General features: G+C 47.2%; 1 protein-coding gene across 4 annotated transcripts in view; it reads left to right on the top strand.

Annotated features, from left to right (window-relative positions):
- IQSEC3 (IQ motif and Sec7 domain ArfGEF 3) overlaps positions 1-19703 on the top strand; it is a 102108-nt gene that overhangs the window by 58007 nt on the left and 24398 nt on the right. For 3 of the 4 annotated variants that reach the window (XM_082781024.1, XM_082781021.1, XM_082781022.1), the window contains exons 3-5: positions 3737-4025; positions 10219-11312; positions 15509-15670. In XM_082781024.1, coding sequence (XP_082637150.1) covers positions 3737-4025; positions 10219-11312; positions 15509-15670 — 1545 coding nt within the window. The remainder of the gene's footprint in view (positions 1-3736; positions 4026-10218; positions 11313-15508; positions 15671-19703) is intronic. The other variant, XM_082781023.1, reaches the window with a different exon arrangement.

The raw sequence follows: 19703 nt of genomic DNA, 5'->3' as shown, positions 1-19703 counted from the left end.
AGTCACTGAAGTTTCCCAGATCAAGCTGAAATTTCCCAGGTTTGGTCTCTTACCTGAAGGTGAAGTAGGATTGTCTGTTTCTTTGGAGCTTTTTTTTCCCCCACTAAATAAAAATGGTTCAGCCATTTTTTCACAAAAGAGCATGTAGACAGTATTCCCACTTCAGCATGAGTATTTGCTGTTTCTTTCTGAACAGCACAACAGCCAAACCAGCAGGGGGTTAAAAAGTTTATAGTTAGCATAAAAATATCTAGCTGAAAAATGCCTTTGAGTGCTTCAGTGGAATCTGATTTTGATTTGACCGAGTTTTGACCCTCAGAAAATTCCACACATAAGTGCAGTGCATTCTGTATGGGTGTATTCACCGGGCTCAGCGCATGCACAGAAGAGGAAGACAAGGTTATATGTGTACGTGTGGTTAGCTTACATTTTTATCTTAGCCAAGCGTCTTCAGGGGGTTGCTTCAGCTATGCATTGTACGTGGGAGCACTGAGGTTGGTGGTGCTTCTCACGCATTTCTAACCAAATGCAGGCACTCAGTGGTTGCAGTTTAGGGCCCTCCTCTGTCTTGAGGAATACCTTGGTGGTCTAATGAGGTCCAAGAGGGTTAAAGAGGTTCTGAGAATTTTGGATTGGGCTGACATCCTCTGCCTGATTGGGCAAGGTAAGGATCAGGTCTTTGAAAGTATCAAGAATCAATGATCTCTGGGTAGGTTCACAGTGACGAGGCAGGTCCAAGGTCAGGCTAGGGAGTCAGCCTCCAGGTCAGAGTCCAGATCAAGCAGTTCCATGGCTGTGGAAAGGGGAAAGCTGTGGTGGGGCTGGAGATCAGCACCCTTATGGTGCTGCTAGTGCAGGGACCAATGGCCCTGGGCTGGCTGAAATGGGATTCTGGGTCAGGAGATATTGGTGGGGGTCCAGGTGAGGCTGGTCAGGCCTTTAAAGTCTGCTAGTGCACTAAGAGCCCTGACAAGGCTTTCCTAAGAGCCTGGGAAATGTTCTTCTCCGGAGGTGCTCAAGAGTTGACTGGAGAAGGCCCAGATCAACCACGTCTTTGAAAATGGACCCATTTTGAGCATACAGTGAAGTAGAGAGGTCATGACTTCTCTTCCAGCCCAGATTATTCAGTGATTCTATAAAGCCTACTGTTTGTTCTATATTAGCTGGGTATACAGGATATCCCGTTTCTACAGATGTTACTCAGACTAAACTGTGTGTGACAGAAAACCAAGCAGGCAGCATACACTGGAGGTGACACACAGCCCCACAAAGCAATGACACCAGAGGTGACGTACAGCTTCACAGAGCAATGGGCCTGAATGCTGCAAAATCTTATGCACACACTTCATGTTCTACCATGAGCAGTCTTATGGCAGCTAGTGGAAGCTCTCAGAAAAATATAGTTAAGCACATATGTGAATGTTTAAAGGACTATCATGTCAGGGAATATTTGCTGGCATTTACAGTCCATTCATGCTCCCAGACAAGTCCGCTAACTCTTTAGTCCACTGCCTCAGGCTCTGACCTGCCCTTAAGACAGCACACTGCACTGTGGCCTTGACTCAGCAAAGCAATTTGGGGTACGTGGCTTGCTGAATCAGAGCTTGTGAATCTAGTTGAACTTGCTTTGTAGGATACAATCCAGTTCCCACCAAAGCAGTTCTGTGGGTTTTGGCATGCATTTCAAAGAAAACATGATCGAATCTATGTTCACCTGGTCATCCCTCGAGCCAAGGGCAAAAATTTCTGCCCTGCTAGCTAAAAGGAGAGCAGACAGAACAGAGGCATCCAAGGAAGGTATTACAGTGAGAATTGTAAGGCGAAAGTTTATAAATGTTTCCTAAAATGTGGCTGGACATAGAACAGAAGGAGTTAGAAATGGGGAGTTATTTACATGTACATCTTCAGGTTTAGAAAAAAACATGTTGAATTATATGGTGTCAGGAGTACAACAGCAAAATATAAGGTATACAACCCTACAGGACAGTTTTGTGCTTCATTTTAATGGAAACATTTCCTGATTGATGAATGCACAGCTATGTCATCTTAATGCTCTTTGACCAAGTTGGTTATGTAGAATTAATGTAAGAGATTGGTTTATTTGAATTTATTTTTTAAGTCTGACTGGTGAATACATGCATGCATATGAAAGGAGAAGCTTTCTACTTTTTAATCCCACCTTCTTAGTTCTGAAGTTGTGGTACTGTGTTTGACTCATCACATTTAGAGTCCTCACAGAAACTTTATAGAGCCCTTGTAGAATATTTCTAAATTTGACTGTTAAATTGCCATTGAAGATAACAAACTTCATTTTAAAGTAACAGTAGGTATTCAAAAGTGCTTCTAGGCTTACGAGGTAAAGTCTACTTAGAAGACTTGTGCTCTTAAGAGCTTACAGCACTTTTGCAAATGAGTCTTAAATGCTTCTAAGTAATTTGGGAACTACAGAAAATCATATCTAATTTCCCCGATTTTGCTCTGACATCAACACCAATCATAAAACGATTTGATATCTAGGTGACAGCAGAACTGATCATATATGGAGCAAATCCAAGAGAAAGAAATATGATTCAGAAGTGAATTGAATAACATAATCGTGTTTAAATATGGGAGGCAGTACACATCTTTGGTTTCAATGGAATTAAATGCATTGGCTCTGCAGCAATTATTTCCAAACTCAATGTTGCTATCGACTAAGTGCTCCCTTGGAAAACAGCGGAGCTGTATCTGGTGTACACTGTGCAGCAAAGTCCAGAGTTCATGCGGGCTGGCCTGCCCACTCTGGGAAATTGTAAATTATTCATCTGTAGCCACTGGAAGGAGACTGACATAGCAACAAACACTCCCATAGTTCAAGCAGCCCCCCAAAGCCTTGTTTGAAATTGGATGATTTCAGAAAACATTTGGCAAGAGAGGTTAACAGCAGACTTCCTTGGTACTTCAATGGATGGGGTATATGCTAATCCCGTCCTGTTCGGAGCAACATGTCAGCCCTCTTAAAGTGCACTGCTGTCAAGCCTGGTTCCATACAATTACTGCCGTGGCTGACAGGAGAAAAGGGTGTTTTGCTTTCTCCACAAGACCTTGGTGGCACAGCAATCTGTCCTGTGGCTCAGAAAGAAACGGCTTCTTTTATGGAAGCTCTGCAGCCTGCTATGGCTGTGTCGCAGAGTTGCTTTAAAGAGTCAGGACCTTAGGGCTGGCTGGCTGGCTCTGCTGCAGTGTTATGCTCTCAGCTCTCCAGAGTTTCTCTGGAAAGTCTGCAGCATTCAGCCATCCTCACACAGTTTCTCACATGCCCACAGAAGCTCCAGGGGAAAGCTGGATCCTTGGGATCCAGGCTCTGTAACAGATGAGCCTCTGGGGTGCACAGGGAGATAGCAAGCAGTCGGCAGCAGGGCACAGAGGTGACTGTCAGCTGCTCCAGGGGGCAGGAGGGGTGTCCTTCGTCTGTGACACCCTCTTTGGCCCCTGACCGTCAACTGTAGCACCTTGAGCAGCCAGGCAGCTGCAGTGTGTGCAGAACTGGTGTGCTTGCTCTCAGGGAGTGAGGAATAGCTGCACAGTCCTGCTCCATCCCTGAAAGACACCCCTTGCAGCGCAGACTCCCTAAGCATTGAAAATGCAGATCAGTGAAAGAGTATAGTGAACAATAACACGAATAATACAAGTAATAATAATACAAATAATAATCAAAAAACAAATAAAAAAGAGATACATTGCGTTTTGTTCACAGTGACGATCCCAGCGGTTCCTCAAGCAAGAAAGCCGGGTGTGAATCGGAGGATCCGAAGGAGGCCGGCAGACAGAGTGGCCAGGAAGGCAGGTCCGACACCTTGACGCTAAAAGCCCAGCATGCGGAGCTCCAAGAAGAGCAGGCAGCGGGGTGTTCCCCTCTGGTGCAGAAGGCGAGCCTCCACCACACGGGCTCCCCAGTGAGAGTGCAGCGCAGCAAAGGGACGGCCTCGTGTTCCCATGCAGCTGCCTCCGATTATGAGCTCTCCCTTGACCTAAAGAATAAACAGGTACAGAGGCTTCCTCCTCAGGCTGTGGGAGAAGGGGATGGGGCGGGTGGGACTGCATTCACACCATGGTGTGCCGTATTTCTGCAAATTCCTTAGCCTCCTGTTCGCTCGGATCTTTTGCCCTGCCTGAGCAGGCCTGGCCCTTTGGCTGTGTGGGGCTGACAGAGGAAGTAACTTCACCACCTGTGGCTGCAACACTTCTTTCACCCAAGCCTGCTGGGCTTTGCTCCTCATTGCCAGAGTTCTGTGGTCCGAAATTGTACTCAGGTGTGACTGTAGGTTTAGAGTTGACTTGTAGGCAGATGAGGCTTGTGGCATCCAGAGATGCTGCCTGCACAGAAGTGCATGGTACCTGTAGGGTTCCCAGCAAATGATTGTCTCAAAAAACCTCCCTCATAAGAGAAGTCTCCAATAGCCATCTTGCTGTCTTGGATCACCCTGGGCAGGACCCGTGTGCACTTCCATGTTAGCCTCTTCAAAGCATGAGCTCTTAGGGGGAGTGTGGTTTATTCTGAAGTGTCCTGCACAGTTATCTACCATAGTGTTAATGTATTGCTACCTTCACATCCTTCAGTCCAGTGGTGGGTGCTGAAGAGACAGGCAGGTTTACCAGGCTGAGAGAAAATCATTCAGTCTTGGAAGTTGCAAGCCTCTCCTCCTGTGCCTGAGGCTACAGCCTAGCTCCAGAGCACAGTCAACCCATCTCTAGCTGCCTTTCCCAATGGGGCTCTCAGCCAGGGATAGTGGGACAGGGGCTAATAGCAGCTGGCCTCTTCACTCAAAGGCAATGAGGTGGAATGTGCCCTCGCCACCCCTTGTCTCTGCAGATTACAGCCCAGGAGAGCTGTTGTACAAAACAAGACCTAAAGAATTGTTTCCGACTTTTCCCTGGAATGGCAGCTCAACCAGAGGCTGTCTAATACACAGACCCTGCAGGATGTGAGATGGAGTGGACAAGCAAGTGCTAGCAACACTGTCCAGGTTATGTTCAGTGGGAGAACTCAGTGGGAGCTGTGCTATTGCAGATGAAGGGTCTTGGCTAATGAGGTTCCCACAGAAGAAACTGCTGCTTCTGGGACATCTCTCTGCCATTTCCCTCAAGGCATTGCTGCTGTCCCAAAACAGATATGTCAGATCGTTGGCTCACTAAATTCCTGAGCAGAAAAGAGGCCTTGGTTCTTTAGCTCTGTCCTTCTCAGATACTGCATACCCAGCTCAAACAGAATTTTTGCTTCACACCAGGAAAAGAAACAAGGGAGACTAATTAACTGGCTTCACAGACTAATGTGACATATCCTCAGGGTGGGCCAGATCTTGGCTGCTATATATGGGCTTAGCCTCCTCAATGTCCTAGAGATGCTCCGATTTGTCCTGGGGAGTGTGTGTCCTGTGTTATTTTAGCTTTAAGGTCACGTTGTCCCATCACTGTTGCTGCAGCAGAGGCCAGACCTGCCCTGGATGCATGTGAGACAGAGAGACATGTTAGCTGCTTGTTCATTAAATTCCATTGCCTCACAGTACTGACCTTGCAGGGACCTTGCCTGTCTCATAGGTGGAACCATTTTTCTCATAGCGAAGGGGGATTATAGTACATGTGCTTCCCCAGCCTGATGGATGTTCTCCGTGGATTACCTCCTGCTCTGGAAGGGGAGATTTCCAAGGAGAGAAAAGTATTAATTCCTCCAGTCTTGCAGTCTGTAGTATGTGTTTTCACAGGTATTCGTATCAATTTACTTGTTGAGGAGTTCTCTTGAACAGGAACAAGGGTGACAAGACCCTCACAGCACAGTGACAGTAGTTCCCTAGTCACAGCATGAATTTTCTTCCTATAAGTACTACTAATATATTATAAACAGGTGGAAAGAGAGATCTTTAGCCTCACAGTGTAGTTGAGGTCACATTTAGCTCTTGAGAGAGGACTGAGTGCTGCTAAGAAAGGAGGGCAGCATAAAGCCTCCTCTGCACAGCTTGGAGGTGCAGTTCATCTACCAGTCGTTGTCCCCCAGGATTATACCAGCGGGTTGAGAGTTCTCCTAAGTTTATGCTTTGTTGGTAAAATGGAAATCATAGAAGAGATGAGCTTTCTGTGCTGAAGGGCTGACAGATGTCTCATGTATGAAGGAAAACATCCCATTAGCACATGACCTTTATAGCAGTGTCCTTCCATTGTAGAGGTTGGTATTGGTGTGTGTTTGGGGGGGGTGTTAAAAAAGGGTGATAGAGAAATATCATCAAGATATTTTTCTTTTTTTGACAGTACATACATTTACTCAAGCATCTCAGATTCTGTCACTAAGCCTGATTCTCTTCTTGCTAACATGGAGGCATGTAGGCATGTTCAGTGGCAACCTGGGTGGAAAACTGATGCTAACCAAGAGGAAGATCAGTCCCATTCTCTCCTGGCAAACTTATGCATTTATGCCGATGGGAAGCAAAGCCATGGGGTGTGTACCTCAACTGTTTGGCCACATCCAGGCCTGACACTTTAGCTTGCCTTAGGCTGACCTTGTTAAATCTCCCTTCATGTGCAATCTCTCGTGGCAATGGATATTTCCCAGCCATTTATAATTCAGCCACAAGGCTTGAATTGCTCAGACTGAGTGTTCGTGTTGAGGCCCAGAAATGTATTAAGCTAATTATTCTTTGAAATCCCCTTGCCCCCTCTTGCTTTTCCCTTCCTTTGGCGCCGGCTGTCGGATCATTCCCCAGAGAAGAGTAGCTTTAAGTAGGCAATTACTTGTGATTAATAGGGTTTATTAGGAGTGAGAGAAGGCCAATCATGTCTGGCCTTTCTCGCCCCTCAAATGGGCAGGGAAGCTTCCTGCAGCAAGCCAGACATACATCTCCATTACCTGTGACTGCTGTGGTGTGCTAATGGATGCCCTTTCTTCCTCTTGAGAGGAGGAAAACAGACCAACAGCTGTGTGAAATCCTTAATTCCTCTGGAGGGTCAGTTAGCTAAACCTGGTAGCAAATGTGAACGTCTCAGACATCGGTGAACCATAAATGGCTGGGCTGCATCAAGGGGAGCGAGACAGAGACCCATTCCTGCAGAGCACAGGTGAGGAGGGCACTGCTTTATGGGTGTGCTGCTTCTGGCTTTGGCAGTCATCTCAAGCATCCTTTAGAACAGTCCCTGGGACTTAGTTATGCCAGCTGCAAGACACTGTAAGATGCCCCTTGCTTTGGCCAGGGCTGGATGGCAGCACACCACATGCAGAACCTGCCCTTGCACTTCTGGTATGAACTGGAGAACAGACTAGGCTAGGAGTCCTCTCACTTTGCATGTTGTTCTGATCCTTAATGCCCTAGTCCTTTGGGAAGACTGAGATAACGGACTGCAAAAAAACTTGTGATAGTTTTGTCAAGGCACTGACAGCTTGCACCTTTCCTTTAGATTTTTAGAAGGATCTCTCCTCTTAGTTGTTAAAATCTGCCTTTTTGGGAACTGTCCTTGCATGAGAGAAACTGGCCTTTTACTTCAGATCAGCAGTGACTTCTTGTCTTGGCCTTTAATAAGATCAGAGCATATGAATTTCACATTTTCAGAATGGCTGTCACCTCCTTGGAAACCTCAGATAATTATAAGGCTCTTGCTTCTGCTTTATTTTGTCTCTTACTATTATTCTGTTCCTCAAATAGCTGTGTCTGTCCCTCCCATTTGTTCCTCTTTCCCTCCCAACACAATTAGCTCTACATTTTGATTAACCAGACCATTATATTAAGTGCTCATGGTCAGTTGTCAGCAATAACTGTCTGGGTTGGGCCTGTGCAGGTTACTGGTTTAATTTGCATTTATTTACACGAAGCTTCCTCCTGGAGACAAAGGGCCAAGGGATAGCTCACTCTCTTTCCAGGGAGGCCAGCTTTGAAGCGGCGTGGCAGGAGTGCTGGATTGATGGTGGGATTTCAGATGGTTATTTTGGAACTAGGGACAGGGAACTTAGCAAAACGCTTCTGCTGACTACCGAGAATCAGTTCTTGTCCCTGCATTCCCCTTTCATGCTACATCAAACAGACTCTGGGGATAAGTGGAGATGTTGGTTTTCCAAAGAAACTTACTGATGGGTCTTGCAGTAAATGAACCTGAATCCATGATCATCGTGTAGGTGATTTTTTAGAGCCAGTTCTGTAGATATGTTTTGGGAGGGCAGTAGGGCAAATACTATGCCAATACTTTTTTATTTAGGGGTATGCAGAGATCTGAGCCAGATGCCTCTACAACTGCATGACTGACCCTACTGCTAAGCAAATTGCTGGTATTTGTCAGTGATGGCCTTTGGTCCTTCCTTTGGGCAGATACGAATTCAGAAGGAAGGCAAACAGAAAACAGAAGTGCAAGACAAAGGGGCCCTTCTTCACTTCCGCAGAGGGAAATATGAAAGGATGTTATCCCCTTGCTCTGCCCATGAAATGGCAGCCTCCCATCCAGTGTAACAGGATCCCTAGACCTATTGCTGCCTGTGGTGATGGGGTGCCAATGGGCAAAGACTTTGATTCTTATTCCAGCAGCCAGGGTGCCAGAACAGGGGCAGAATGGCTGGGCTCATGTCATTCCTGTCTTGCTGTCATCTCCTGAAGTCTTATCATCTTCCCTTACTTGCAGGGGAATTAATACTGGAAAGATGCCAGGGGTGATTTGCACTTCTCACAGCTGTCATTCCAGGCCCTCACTTGTATCCAGACCACTCACTGGTGATTTTATCTGCAACTTACATAGTGTTATAAAAAAAAAAAGAAGAAGAAGGAAGCAGATGACATGACATGACTCTGAGAGCTGGGCTCATGTCTCACTCTGGCTGTGACTACAAAAGTAGTTTGCACTTTACCTCAGATCTTCTGTGAGCTCAGTCCTTCTTCACCCTGTGAATACTGGGCCAGCAAGGCATAGCTTGAGGGGCAGCAGTGTGTATCTGTGTATAGGGATACTCTTCACACGAACAATGTAGTGAATCCTCTGTTAATTCAGGACAGAGTTTGCCAGTATCTCAGTCCTGCTCTTCTCCTTTTACACTCTTTTCTACATGTGCACAACCATATGTACACTACAGTCTGCACCTGTGCCCTGCCCTATGAAGTGTAGACAATGTAGAGTTCAACTAATAGTTCAGACAAAGCCTCAGTGAAGTTAATTTGAATTCGTCCTTCTTTTTTCTCCAATTTCATCATCCACCATCATCTTCATACTGCCACCCATGTCCACTGTCAGTCACTCCTTTGGAACCAAGACAGCAAACATTTTCCTATAGTATGTTAGTGAAGGCCCAGCAGAAAAATAAGAGTGAAGGCATTCCCAGGAAGTACAAATACTAGACTATGAAAGAAAAATGGCCATATATACTTGCTTTTTGAAGCCTGTTCAGATGCCACTTAGCTGTATGTATGTGTATTTACACGTGCATATGTTATTACCAGCTCTGGAAGGAGTAAATCCTCCTACCAGTTGTTCTTAGTATCATGTCTCAACATTTAAAATCAGAACTTCTTACCTTTCAAAACCGAGAGTGTTTCTGTTCTTGTGTTGTTTCCATTTCACTTCTGGTTAACACTTAAAAAAGTCAGAGATCAGAAAGGAAGACACGCTGGGATTTAGAGGGCCTTCTAAAAGAAACAGAACAAACCCAACTTCCACTGACTTCTGTGGAAGTTGAAGGTTCTTGCTAGCTGCTATGATCAAGCCAACATTTTCTGCTTTTAGAAATCATCTATTCTTTCCTTTTTTCTGAATGGGTTCTCCTTTCTTCTGGGAGTATTTTCAAAGGTGACTAAGGATGGGAGGAGCATAGTAGCACTCTGAGACAAGGGATGGTTGACATTGACGGAGCACTGTTGAGCAGGAAGACACGTTGCTGGAATAGTGTATTTGAAGTGATGAGCCTGCCCTAAAGACCATCAGAAGTGGGAATGCAAAGGAAGGGCACTGCCAGGCTCTAGCTCATATAGGTAGTGCTCTAGGAGGGGACATCATCATGGTACAGCTGTAAGAAAGTTCACAATGCTGATGCTTGAAACAGCCATGTCTAAACAGAGGCCTTCTGTTGATATCAAGGGCAGAGCAATGTAGGAAAAGGCTAGTTCAATACTAGAAGTTCCTCTGACAGTCATTACAGACAAATCAGTGTAGCAAGTGGGGTCATGGGAATCCATCACAAGTCAACTAACAAAAAACCTCTCTTCTTTGTGTGTCTTTCAGATCGAAATGCTAGAGCACAAATACGGAGGTCACCTGGTGTCTCGCAGGGCAGCCTGCACCATCCAAACTGCTTTCCGGCAATACCAGCTCAGCAAGAACTTTGAGAAGATCCGCAACTCACTGCTGGAGAGCCGCATGCCACGCCGCATATCCCTGAGGAAAGTCCGGGTCCAGAACTCCGAGAGCTTCTCTGCTGAGAAAGCCCTAGTAGAAGGGTACAACTTTGTGGGCATCCCGTTGGTGAGGTCCCCATCTTTGCCAGCCACAATCAGCGGGGCGCTGACTGAGCTGGAGGACTCCTTCACGGAACAAGTTCAGTCCCTGGCCAAGTCTATTGATGATGCCCTTAGCACTTGGAGCTTGAAGACCATGTGCTCGCTACAAGATGGAGGCTCATACCAGATAAGAGAGACCTTCAGCGCCAGCTCAATGCAGCCAAACCAAGACTTAGAAGCTGAGCTGCAGGACAAGGAGAAAGAGGAAGGGCTCCTGCCAGATACCCTGCCTAAGAGCAGCAGCACTCTCATGATGGCTTTTCGAGATGTCACGGTCCAGATTGACAACAAGAATATCTCTGTCTCATCGTCTACCTCGGTGTCCATGGCAAACTGCCTCAGCAGCAATGCCCAGGCTGGGCTCTCTCAAGCCACCAAGGCTGAAGAAAGCCCAGGAGAAGGGGAGGGAGAAACCAGTGAACCACAGGCTGCCCCAGAGAGCTTACCTGAGTCCAGAACTCTCCAGAACAGCCACACTTTCACCGAGGTGAATGTCAACACTAATGGCACAGGAGACAGCAGTGCAGAACCTGGGCAGATGGCAGTGCAGAAGCTCCAGCTCGATGCTAACAACGAGACAGGGCAAAGCAAAGGCTCCGAGTCTGAGAATGCAGACAACTCAGAACAGCTGAGCAGCAGTAGCACCTCCACTTCAGCAAAATCAGCTTCTGAGGTGTCCTCAAAAGAAGCACTGCAAGCCATGATCCTCAGCCTCCCACGGTACCATTGTGAGAACCCAGCTAGCTGCAAGTCCCCCACGCTTTCCACAGACACCATGAGGAAGCGCCTCTACCGCATTGGGCTGAATCTCTTCAATATGTAAGTGACTCTTCATCTTTTGTGTTTCCCAGACTACTTCATGCTTCACAAGAATAGATGATGGCAGGCTCTTGGGCTAGGTCTGTCTCTGGGGAAGTTCTTTCATATTCAAGGGCATGGACCTCTCAGCATCCAATGCAGACCACATGGTGGCTGCCCAGTAGCTTTTTCCCTAAATTTTCCCCAGTGCTGTTCCGATCTTCTGCCTGACAAGGGAACAAGCCCAGTGCTCCATGCTGTCCTGAATTCAGAACCTTGTGTTGCTGTCCATTGGCATCCTACATTCAGTTGCTTCAGTTACTGTCCATTTGGCATCCTGCTCCATTCTGTTGCAAAGCCACAAGCATAGCTGTGGATGTAAAACCAGCCTCGGTTTCTTAAAATGGGGCATTTCCAAGGAAAAAGAAAGAGCTGATCTTAATGATTCCAGTATGAATGCTCTGGCTGTTGTTTTCTTTCTGATATTTGGGTGGATTTTTTTCACCTGACAGACCAGGTTTAGTCATCTCAGTCTCTCACACATCTGAGTCTGATACCCTATGAAAAGGCTGTAGGTGTGAAAGCAAAAGCAGAGCAGCTCAAAGAGTATATTCAGAAGAGGTGAACTCGAAGGGTTACACATAACCTATTGTAGATTGGCAGAAAGCAGCTGAACTCCAATAAGGAGCTTTAGATTTGCACTTTGTCTTTCAATGAGACATTTCTCATCAAACCAAGCCATGAGAAATAGTGTTTTTTTGCCCCATCATCACACCCTTATCTCATGCTGTCTTCGTTTCCATTTGAGTCCCCTGAGGAAGGTGCTGGGAATGTAACACATACATACAGGCAAAATGTTTTATCATGCAGTACCATGGGCCTTTTTGTCAGAGCAAGGACAGAGGTTTACACAGTTACAGACAAAAGTTTAGTACAGACAAGAAGCAATAAAGGGATTAAATATGTGTAGGATGGAGGCTGTGGACTCCAGGAGGAAGGAATCTGGATGAGAGGGCTGGACACAGAGCACATAACAGAGCTGAAATGCTGTAAGGACAGACTTGGGTCTTATAGAGAGCTCAGGAGAATACTGAGGAGAACATTTTACTAGCTCTGAGATTAGGTTGTGAACAGGTGGGTTCACGTGTATATATCAAAGTCAGGCTCTGGCCGTGCACAGATTTGCCTAAACAATGCAGGCAGGCTGGAATGAGAGGAGGTAGGCACTGGGGACAGATGGGGGCTGATTATGATAGAGATATTTCCAGCCCCACACAGATGTTGTAGTGTTTGTGTTGGAATAGGAGTCCTTCTGGAGGTGGACATGGGGCTCAAATCTCTGCAAACTATGTGTTTCAGTATTTTCAGCCATGCTTGGCAGGAGTTCCTGCATCCAATGTGCTTTTCTTTGGTTCCTGCAGAGCTGACACGAGCACTGATGTGATGATAAAACAGGAGTGAAAATGTCTTTTCCCAGCCACTCCTCCTCCCGAAGCCTGCCTGGCACACATTCATGTGACAGATTAGCAACACCAGGTCATTTGGGGAAGCGGCTTTGCTGTCCTCCTTCATTCAGCGACCTGGGTTCACTGCATGTTGCAGGCCCCTGTGGGATGAAAGACTGAATAACACTGCAGAGCTACAAAACACAACTTTCTGGCCAGGCCTCCCCTGCTGCCTTGAAACTAGCTGCTGAAATAACGTGCCAGTAACCTGTGAGGCTCAGTTATCGTGACAAAACGTCGGAGGGTAGGGAAAAAGGGTGGAAAACTAAGGGACACATGGCTCCCCTTGTGACACTATAGTCCACCCCAATCCCTCTGCCACAGTCCCGGCCTCACACAGTGTTTCCTGTGAGCAGCGCTCTGTTTCGGAGCAGGCCCCTGAGAGCCTGCACTGCTATGGCACTTTCCCTGTGCCCCCTCCACAGCGAGGGGGTGGATTCCCTGGGAGGGAGAGTGCCTCGTTATGCAGCACTGCTGCAGTAACTCAGCGTGTGTGGGCAGCTGGCTGCGTGGGCAGAGGGAAAGCCAGCAGGACGTGAGGAATCCCGCAGCATTGGCTGGCCGCGCTTAACACCCCTGCAACACGAAGGGAAATGGCAAGGAGCTCAGGAGGGGGGGAAATGAAGCTATTTGCTTCACATCTGGTAAAAGGCACATGCTGCAGTGTGTGAGATACATCTGCAGGTGTTTAGTTGCAGAGGTGCTGTATCACTATCAGGATTTTGTGGGGAACAGCTTGAATTTGGGGAATGGCTGATGTAAGGCTGCTGTTAGTGAAAGATTTGTATGTTCATGTATATTTGAGTTACACTCTGGGGAGTGCAGGAGGGCTGTCAGAGCTGGCCTGCTTTATCCTACATCCTCTTGCTATGTGTGTGCCATCCCTTCTGAAATCTTCATATCTATGCCAGTATATGAGCTGCATTTTCCTAGCCACAGTCAGCTCCCGGTTCCTCTGGAATGAATCCAAAGTCAGTCCAGTGGCTTTGGAGTCACACTGGTGAAGCTGAGAACATCCTCTTGCCTTGAACACTATACTGATCCTTGCCAAACACTGAAGTATGCACTTGAAGGTCCATTTTATGAACCTGTGTTGCTGAGCTTGACTTCAACCATGTCCCTCTAACCCTTGCACTTAGCAGAAAACTTAGCCTGTGCTCTTCAGAGGTGAACCAGGAGATCTATATGACAATACAGAAGGGACACTGCTGCTTTTCCTTGAAGAAGGGCTGGGTTTTTCAACATTGGATCTTGCAGCTCTCCTGTTTGTAAATGTAATGGGCTGACTTGTTCTCCCAGACACTTCTCCTGAGGATGCCACACTCTGCAGGATATTATTTTTTTGTGACATTACAGAGTAAGCAGAACTATTTTAAGCCCAACTACTTTTTGTATAACCATGAAGCCCCTGTAGGGAGCAGGCCATTCTCCTGAGTGCTGATCCCCTTATAGCTAGACATATGTTGTTCACCCACATTCTTCACCACCTGACAGTGTCACAGTCTGTGCCTGCACATATCATGCATTCACGTGCTCGGAGATCTCATCCTATCCTTTCCTCACCCCAGGGAACTGCCTAAGCAAACTCAGTCCTTGAGCCTTGCCAAAGATCCTTGAATTTGGGTTAATGGTGGAAGTATGTCATCCTTTCTTCCATCTCATAAGGGTGCTACCCTCTTACCTCTCCCCACTCACCAGCTCAGAGAATGAAAAGAATGTGGAAATCCTCCAGGCATTGCACTAATTCCCCTCAGCCATAGTGCACCATGACTGAGGCCCTTCAGTGGGACAGACTGAGGTATAGGAAGAAACCCCCCTGCATGATGCACCCTTACACTCATTCCGGTGTGTGCTGTGGGACAGGCACCCCCATGGACTCACGGCCACTCCCAGGATGCATAGAAACATGTGTCCTTATAGGAGACATATGGAAAAAGACAAAATGTGTGGACACAACAGGCTCCTGGGAACATGTATGGTACAAAAGAAATCTGCATGTACAGGGGACACGCACACACATGGATGTGTGTACTGGTAGAGACATGCTACACCCTGAGAGGCAGGCACAGACACTGGCACTCCACCAAGCAGAAAAGCTCCCCCAGACAGGCAGGTGGGCCCACTCAGCACCCAGCCTGATCTGAGAGGGACACCCACAGCCAGTGAGGGAGAAAAGCCCTCAGTCTGAGAGCCGTGCACAGCTCTTTCCCAGCTCTGACAAGGCGTTCTCCAGGTGCATGCTTTCATCCACCTACACACGAGCACAGATTTCTGCCTGAGGGGGCAAATCAATAGAGAAGGGAAGAAAAACACAGATAAGGGTGGGGAAGACTAGAGGAAGAAATAATGCAAATATGAGCATGGGATTTCAAGTAAGGAAAGCAGAAAGTGTCACTCAACGCTGAGCAGTAAAAATGTATGAAAAAGAGAATGAATTTTTGTTACAGAAAATGTACCCTCCCCTTTGCTTATCCCCCTCTGTGTCTTGAACCTCGTTTGCCCATGGCAGCAATGCCTTCTAAGGCTTTCCTTCACCTTCATCTGCCCTACACAAGGTGCAACCCCAGCTTCCTTGAGACAGTAGCAAAGGGACTTGTGCCCAGATCTCATCCCTGGTCCCTGCACACCCTGAGGGCTGCAATGCTGTAAGTCATGAGATGATGCCTCAAAGGCGTTCTGCTAACTCACCATGTCCCTGTCCTTCCTTTTCAGAAACCCAGACAAAGGGATCCAGTTCCTGATCTCCCGAGGCTTCATCCCGGATACCCCGATAGGAGTGGCACACTTCCTGCTCCAGAGGAAGGGCCTCAGCCGCCAGATGATTGGGGAGTTCCTGGGCAACAGCAAGAAACAGTTCAACAGAGATGTCCTGGAGTAAGTGTGGAAGCCTCTTCCTCTCCTCCCTGCCCTATAAAGGAGTCGCCAGCCCACCTTGCCCCTGGCTGCACCATTCCCACTCCCTGTCTGGTGCCCCTCATTGCATTTCCAAGCAATGTGTTTGCCCCTTTGTATCAGCAAGTCTTTCATTTCAGTTTATCCTTCCCAGAGGGCCTGCCATCTGCTAGCAGTAGCTCAGCACCATCAGGGGTAAGACTAGTGATGCTGGGAGGTTTTGTGGCTGGGGAACTCTGTGACTGGAGTCTCACCCCATCCAGATAAAGCACCTCTGATACTTTCTGGGAAGTGCTGAGAGAGGCAGAGGATGAAGAACATTTATTCCTTGCTGTGAGTCCAGCAAGACAGCAAATGCTGGCTCTCTCGCTGTCCGGGTCTGCAGTGGGTGGGATTTTCCATTTTTCCAGCCACTCAATGGAGAAAATAAGCAAGGAGCTCATCCTGTTGGTGGTAATGAAGAGGCCTGCTACTAATGGTTTAGTCTGTAAGTCACTGGGCATTGGGGAACATTCCCATTCCAAACAAGATGCCAGGTTTCCTCCCTGCTTCTGTTCAGTGGCTGTCTTTTCTGGATTGTTCCCTTCAGTTCATTCACTGTGACCCTCTCCTGCTCACACAAGCCATGCATCTCTCAGCCTACACCTGAAGAGCCTACACTTGAAGACTTTTTCAAGCCTTGCAATCTGGGCTGCAAAATCCTGGAAGCACCTACGACCCATACATGCTACTTCAGTGCCTGCGTATTGCTCTGCCTTCCATGTTGCTAACTATTGCTAACTTGTCAGCCCCCTGCTGTGAGCATCACAGGAGAAGCATAGAAGCGTTGGGAAGAAAAGCATCTTAACCCATTTTTCTGAGCATTGTCCAAGATGACATGCTTTCTGCAGACAGCCCTGGGGAACCAAGATGAGCCTTCATTTGCTGCTTGGTCCTGATCTACTTCTTGCCATTCAGATGAGGGAGAAGGAGAAAGCACAGCTCTCTATATGATAAAAAGCACTGGTACACTGCCTCTGCCTAACCCTGTGAGCCACAGCAGTGATGGCAAGGGGAGTTTATGCTAGAGCGTGAGTGTGAGGGCTGCCATGCATGGTGATGTGATGTGTGTGGTCAGGGGGCAACAAGCTCATTCAGAGACCCATTTCTAGAGATGATGAGCACTCGGCTAAATCTTTCTTTCCTTAGGCAGTAGCACAGTTCTTACGGAGAGCTTCCTTTCCATTAGGCAGTCCTTTGTAGTATTCTCCCACTCTCCAAGATGTTAACTCCATCTCCCTTGAACTTGATGGTTCTCTTGAACAAGTCCAACAAAAACCCTAAATCCAACACACACACCACTTCTACTCCACAGAAAAATCATAGAATCATCATATGATCATAGAATGGTTTGAGTTGGAAGGGACTTTAAAGATCATCTAATTAAAACCCCTTGCCCTGGGCGGGGACACCTCCCACCAGACCAGGCTGCCCAAAGCCCCATCCAGCCTGGCCTTGAGCACCTCCAGGGATGGGGCAGCCACAGCTTCTCTGGGCAACCTGCTCCAGTGCCTCACCACCCTCATAGTAAAAAATTTCTTTCTAATATCTAATCTAAACCTACCCTCTTTTAGAGCCATTGCTCTATCACTACAATCCTTGATCAAGAGTCCCTCCCCAGCTTTCCTGTAGGCCCCCTTTAGGTACTGGAAGGCTTCTATAAGGTCTCCCTGGAGCCTTCTCTTTCCTAGGCTGAACTACACTAACTTCTTCAGCCTCTCTTCAAAGCAGAGGTGCTCCACTCCTTTTATTATTATCCTTGTGGCCCTCCTCTGGACTCACTCCAACAGTTCCGTGTCCTTATGTTGGGGGCCCAAGAGCTAAATGCAGTGCTCCATGTGGGGAGGATGCCAGTTCAGCAGCCAAATTTGGGCCCAAATTTCAAAATCCTTTCCTGCTGCAATTGCTGCTACCTATTGCTGCGGGTACCTCACCTTTGGTCCAGCCCTATTTTTAATATTCTGTATGGGTATTGATTTGGCCAGCAATGAGACACGTTTTCTCCAGTCTCATCGTGCTGAGAGCTACAATTAAAATTTGTTGCTTCTTTTTTTCCAGCAAGCAATGCATGGGCTTGCTTCCCCTGACAGATACTGTGCCGAAGTCCAAAGCCTGCCTTTACACAGACAGGGAGATCTTGCAATAGCAATGGCCTGGCATTTCTTTGTAGTCCTAAATTTGATCCCTGCAAATGATCATGTTCTTCCATTTCACATGTGACTACAGATGTGTCAGCAGCTCCTGTGAACAGATTCACAAAGGTTGTTGTCTGCCTCCCAGCCTCAATGCCCAGGTGCTGCTGCGTAGTTGCCTCTATTGTCTCTGGATGTTGCAGGAGAGCCATTTTAAACTGTGCCCCTACTCCATCATCCTCATTACTCACAGTTTCCACTGTGTCTCTCAGTATAGCATGCCAAATGTACTGTAAAGAACTGCACTTGCTGTCCTATTTACAGACGGAGAAAGCAAAGCTTAGAGGTAAGAAGTTGTTGAGGTTGTGTTTTTAAGCAACTGAGTCTGAATAGTCTGAATTCTGGGTTCAGACCTGTATCTGATCTCTCCAAGCAACAGATAATGTTCTTGCACTAACAATTCCTGCTGCCATACCCTCTTCACAATAAATTGCTGACTTGTCTTCCTTAAAGGCAAAGGTAAAAGTAGACATAAAATATACACAGAATGTTCTACAACAGGAAGGGAAAAAAGACAGAAAGATTGCCAAACGCATTCTGCTAGTTGCATCTGTGCTGTTTGCAGTTACTTTTATTCTCTTGTGTATTAGTTTTGAGCTTGCAGATAGAAATGGCTGGTGGGTTTTGCAAGCAAATTTTCATCAGCTGCTTGTGAGAGCTGTCTGGGCAATGACTGCACACACAGTGGTGTAGCATTCATGGAAACAAGGCATTGCCAGTAGAAATCCTCATCCAGGATTATCACCCTGGACGTTTTTGCTGTCTTTGCAGGAGGAAGAAGAGGACTGGGAATGCTGTGCAGTGTGTTGGCATTTTCCAGTGCACTATAGCTCAAGGGCTAGTCACTATTTCTGAGCTGCTTGTGCGTGTGCATGAGGCAGCTCAAAGACATTCTGGCATTTTAGAACTGGCTAAGACCTAGTTTGGTTCTCATTTCACTGGTGTGAATAAAGAACAAGTCCCGTATCAGACTAGCTCAGGAGCACTGGCACAGGTTGGGAGAATGGAGTCGGCAATGTTTGTCTTGCAGTCCCCACATCTACCCACTTTATTAGGATGTGTGGTATTCCCCTGAGAGCATCTGGCAGTCAGGATAGCTCCTAATGTAGTTTCTGCACAACTTGCCCGATCCCACTCTCATTTTTGTGGTGCAAGTGACCCTTCTTCTGTCCCTTGGGCAGGAGAACAGGCACTGCTGGGCAGGCTCAAATGCACAGGCAGAATGGCCACTGGCAGGCTGTAGCCACTGGACAGGCACTAACCACCTGCAGGGAGCAAACCTGTGTGTAGGGGGACACATCTCTGCTCCTTCACATCCCAGGCCTGGCCCTGGAGCCTCTCTGACCCATCCTCTCCCCCCCCCGAAAGCAATTTCAATTATTGATGCCACTTGCTGTGTTAGTTTAGCTTTCGCTTGATGCAAAAACTTGTGTTAGAAATGTGTATTGTAAGCATTGTTTCTATTGCAGCCAGGTTGAATTAACTCAAGCGCATGAATAAATAATAGGACAGCTTTTAAAACATCTACAAAAGCCTCAGCCTCCCTTGTGCATATGGAGGCTGGGTAGAGCTGCCTGGGTTACAAACTCCAGACTCAGCTGTAAGTCCAGCCATTAGTCTCTGCTCTGCAAACTTATTTTGGCTTCCATGGGTATTGGAGCGGTGCTGGATGACAAACAAGACAACTGATCTCTGCTCCTGGAGTCAGGCAACCGAGCTCAGGAGTGCACAGTGGCATTTGGCACTGTGAAGATCCTGCCTAGCAAATGCAAAACTCCAGAGAT

The sequence above is a fragment of the Aythya marila genome, assembly GCF_965140915.1.
Source record: "Aythya marila genome assembly, chromosome: 1".
NCBI classification, from domain to species: Eukaryota; Metazoa; Chordata; class Aves; order Anseriformes; family Anatidae; genus Aythya; species Aythya marila.
The sequence above is the reverse complement of the archived record's forward strand: the minus strand, read 5'-3'. Positions and strand labels throughout refer to the sequence as shown.